At 32.5% G+C, this 4,963-nt stretch overlaps 1 protein-coding gene across 1 annotated transcript in view; it reads right to left on the bottom strand.

Annotated features, from left to right (window-relative positions):
* LOC106457864 (alkylglycerol monooxygenase-like) overlaps nucleotides 1–4,963 on the bottom strand; it is a 27,334-nt gene that overhangs the window by 14,029 nt on the left and 8,342 nt on the right. Inside the window, exons 3-5 of the mRNA XM_022383918.1 lie at nucleotides 4,622–4,688; nucleotides 1,444–1,589; nucleotides 471–605 (exon numbers count right to left, since the gene is read on the bottom strand). Of these exons, the coding sequence (XP_022239626.1) occupies nucleotides 471–605; nucleotides 1,444–1,589; nucleotides 4,622–4,688 (348 nt within the window). The remainder of the gene's footprint in view (nucleotides 1–470; nucleotides 606–1,443; nucleotides 1,590–4,621; nucleotides 4,689–4,963) is intronic.

The raw sequence follows: 4,963 nt of genomic DNA on the forward strand, positions 1-4,963 counted from the left end.
TTAAATTTTTTAATTTAACGGTTAAGAAAGAAAACGAATATATATATATATATACATAGAGAGAGAGAGAACTGGAATAGCCAGAGAAACAGGAAACAACATCACTAACAAATTCATGATGACATTGAACATACAGTTTTCATTGTGCATTAGAGCACATAGAATACAGAGTTTTATCTACTAATCTCTAGTTGACGAACTGTTTTAATTGGATTTTTAATAATAATGCAACTATCAAATTAGCCTTTTAGCAAAGTCATATTGGTTTGGAATCTATTTATAGTCACTAAAACTATACTCCTATTTATTTGTATTTACTGAGACTGTATTCTTATCTATCTACAGTCACTGAGACTATACTGTATTTATTGCCTAAACCTGCGTTTAATTACGCAAGAAATGCAGACTGTTACGAATTGGATGGCAGAAATTTTGTATTTCAATTTTCCGATACAAGAAAAAATATTTACCTCAGGAATATCTTCAATATATCCAAGGCGAGGTTTTCCCGGAGACCAACCGGGACCTTTGAACAGGACTGACAACTTATTACGAAATCCTTTAATGTTCCAGAATTGTTTTGCCAAGTTCGAAAAGCCAGAAAACTAACAGGTAAAACATACACAAGTCATATACAAGAAAACTAACAGGTGAGACATACACATGTCATATACAAGAAAACTAACAGGTAAAACATACACGTGTTATATACAAGAAAACTAACAGGTGAGACATACACATGTTATATGTAAGAAAACTAACAGGTGAGACATACACATGTTATATGTAAGAAAACTAACAGGTGAGACATACACATGTTATATGTAAGAAAACTAACAGGTGAAACATACACATGTTATATATAAGTATTTGTCACAAAAGTAGTAGGCAAGTGCTAATGCTAACAAATAATTTTTCACTTTAATTCCTCCTAACTACTCATGATAATATAGAAATACTTTGAGGATCGACTTGAAAATCTAACACACTTTAATGTTTTAACAGTTTGCAACTTGGAATATTTAAAAAAAAACAGTAAGATGTTAAGAAATTGAATTTTTAAAATCCCACTAATGTTTTTGATATAAATTATAATCCACTGTCTTTAATATTCTAAAGTTAATGACAAATTATACTGGTCATTTATCTTATAGAACGTGTATGTCATTTCTACAAATTCACATACCATGAATAATTCAGTAAAGCGATCTCTATGTTTAATTAATATAATACTTTCAAACATTCAGTTCGAAAAGAACATTAGCTTTCGTGAATAAAACTTTGCCAGCATTAATCAACAACAAAACATACAAAAATAGTGTTCGAAGTATCAGATATTGATTATTTAGTGCAAATAACGTTACTTTGAAACTAAATATTTTTTATTTTGAGCAAACTTTATTCAGCCAATTATATAAAATAGCTAAATTAACCCAAACTTACTTGTATGGCTATAGGATCAAATGTTTTTGTGGGATGAGTCAATCCAAACACTACTTCCTCATCTTCCATTTGAAAAGTACCAAACATTCTGTCCCAAACAATTAGAACGCCAGCATAGTTTTTGTCAATACAGTATCTGTTTCGGCCTATTTGATAAACATAAGTAATAACAAAAAAATAAATGTATGACAATCCTTAGACAAAACAGTGAACGGGTCCATGTTCTCACTAAAATATCATGTTTCATTTCATTCTATCAAATGATGTGGTTGGATAAAGTGATGATATTAGAAATTTTTAATATATGGTAAACTAATCATGTGTAACTTCTAACACGTTAATCACTCATGTAAAATCTTCAATTCCTACATAATTGGTATTCGTTTCCAATTTCATATATTTATGTATATACGAGATATTTATTTTAGTTTCCCTATTTTTATTTATTTATTACATATATATTAATTATACGTATTTTACATTGTTAGCTTAGCATATGGACTTAGGATTAGCCTCATGAGATATTAATGGAATTTTAGCCGAAAATATGGTTAACAGCTAGGGTATCCAATTGATTGATCAATACATTCTAATCATCTTAAGTTTTCGTTTTATGACATTGTATTCTTTTAATTAGGCCATTAAGTTAAATCAGCTACATTACTTACTAAGTTAATTTTTTAGCTTTGATTACCATAACGAAAAACTAATGTATTTTTGGGTATCAACATTTTTATAATTATCAGTGAAACTGTGAAAGTTTAGCTATTATAAATCGGGAGAGAATATTCACCGTTAATAACATGTTATAAGAACGATGTCCCAAGTCCCATACATTCTTAAAACTATATGCATTTTCTCCAACGTAGATCCTACTCATTCTGATGATCATGATTACACCATATTCTCGAAATCATAGACAGATCGTGTGATAAACGGCAAAATCAGTCTTGAAAATCTTTGCACGAACCCTCCCGATATGCGTAGATGACTACTTCAAAGTCCGCGTTTAAGCAGACCAAAGTCACCAGCTCCAATGAAGCTGCGCCAAAACACATATAGGCAGTAAGTCAAATGAGTTTCTGTGATTCCAATTTCTTCGGCCATATTTTTTCATTAAGCGTTAAAGTTTAATGAAACTGCTTAGGCATGTCTCTTGGCTCGTGTTTGGGGCGACACTTCACTGAATTAACAAATGCAGTGAACACTTTTATAAGCTCACTCAAACATAAACACTTATAATACTTGGACAATAACCGAATAGTTTCTTACTCCTGCTGAAACAGCGGGGGGTCATCATCTCTAAACCTTATATAGCTCAAAATTAAATACCCGTGTAAAAAAACAGAGCTACTGTTCAAAGTTTTTATTACTTTAATTACGATGGAAAAGATTTACAGCAAATACATGTGGATTAGCATTTCATCTTAAGCACATCTATGCGTGTCAAATAATAACCACCACATTAGTAGACGTTTACTTATATAATCACAAGATAAGTCTTAGGTATTTTAACAAAGTAAACTTTTCTTTTCTTTTATGAAAAGTTTACAAAAGCGAATGCCTCTGCAAGTAAAGGCAATAGAGGGAATTATATTATATTTGATAGATATTGTGAGAACCGACTAGCGCTTTCCAAAGGAAAGTACTAACTACTGTGTTGCTTCAAACTGTTTACTGGTGTAAAATATTGTTTGTTTGTTTTTTTACTTTTCGCGCAAAGCTACACGAGGGCTATCTGTGCTAGCCGTCCCTAATTTAGCAGTGTAAGTCTAGAGGGAAGGCAGCTAGTCATCACCACCCACCCCCAACTCTTGGGCTACTCTTTTACCAACGAATAGTGGGATTGACTGTCACATTATAATGCCCCCACGGCTGAAAGGGCGAACATGTTTGGTGTGACGGGAATTCGAACCCGCGACCCTCAGATTGCAAGTCGTTCTCCCTAACCACCTGGCCATGCCGGGCCCTCTAAAATATTAATTTTAAGTTAATCTCAAAATCCTAAAGAAGATAGGTATCCATTTAATTCTTTTATCGTAAAAACTTAGAACCTTTATTAGTTATATAGAACTTTAAATTATTTAAAGAGTAAAAATTATTTTCACACAAGAACAACCCTAAAGCCAGTAAACACACTTAGTGATTATAAGAACAGAGACGTGCGGATAGGAAGATTGGTAGTACCAAGATGTGAGAAGACAAAATGCTGCAAATTACGTTAGGTTAGAAGAAAAGACATTATACGCTGGTGTGAGTGGCGAAAATAGCTGCCGTATTTGTTCACTTGTGTCTGAGACGTCCATTGTATCGATAATGTTATGTTACAACACTTTTGAATATTTATCGTAAGCTGAAATTCCTGACTATGTGTAAAAACTGTTACTTCTTTGCGTTGTGAAAAAGTGACAAAAATCAACTTTGCATCTAATGCACGGATACTTTTCTGAGTACCATGTGACTACTTTTGAATTGGTAAAGTTTGCGAAGTCTCATAAATACAGTTACTTTAGAAGGAATAGAATAAGCAAAATATTCAACACCATCACGATCATTTATCAGAAATGTAATCCAGGAAATTATTGAAAATGTTGTGCAGTTATAAAAGCCAGTCTACAAGAGATGGCTAAATATGAGACTGATGTTAAGCAGTTGAACATTGATCACGGTAGTTCAACTGAAAAGAACTACGAAATATGAGGTTACGCACATTATGTGAATTAAGTCCTATATCTGTAGTGTGCACATCTAAATACCCATAAATATAAGGTTAATTTAGGTTAACACGGTCTATAAACTATGGGGGATTTGTATCTATTCGAAGATAATTGTTTCTTTCAGCAGGATAATACACTCTATCATAGGACATATAAAACCTCAACATAGTTTCCAACTATCTTAGAGACTAAGAAGGGACTGGAAGGGGTCTTAGATCATAGTTTTTAAGTCATCAAGAATTTTCATAGTGCTTGGGAAAATGACAGAGACAAATTGCACAGACACTTGCCAAACTTAGCTAAAAGATGCCTTGCAGAATGGTAGCAACTATTTAGGCCAAGGACATAGCTACATCATATTAGGAAAGTGATCAGTATAACTATAGCCATATTGCAGAAACTTTCGGCAGGCAAGTGTTAATATATATTTCTTTCTAAATAATAAATTGAACTTCTATTACCATGATGCACACGATGATGGCTAGGGGTGTTTAATATATACTCCAGTAGTCCCAACTTGCCAAACAGCTGAAAAAAATTAAGCTTGATTTAACAATAATCTTGGCACTAAATTCAAAAATGAACATTCTTTAATGTTTTCAAACTCTTGACAATAGATATAATAATTAAATTATAAAATAAAACAAAAAACAAAGAGATAGTTACTTCTTCAGAATTTTTTTTTTATTTAGAATAAATCCACATTGGGCTATATTTTGTATCTACCGCGGGGACTCGAGCCCTGAGTTTTAGCGTTGTAAGTCCGTAAACTTACCGCTTTCCCACAGTAGGACGATTCCAAA

This window comes from Limulus polyphemus, unplaced genomic scaffold, assembly GCF_000517525.1.
Source record: "Limulus polyphemus unplaced genomic scaffold, Limulus_polyphemus-2.1.2 Scaffold383, whole genome shotgun sequence".
Lineage (NCBI taxonomy): Eukaryota > Metazoa > Arthropoda > Merostomata > Xiphosura > Limulidae > Limulus > Limulus polyphemus.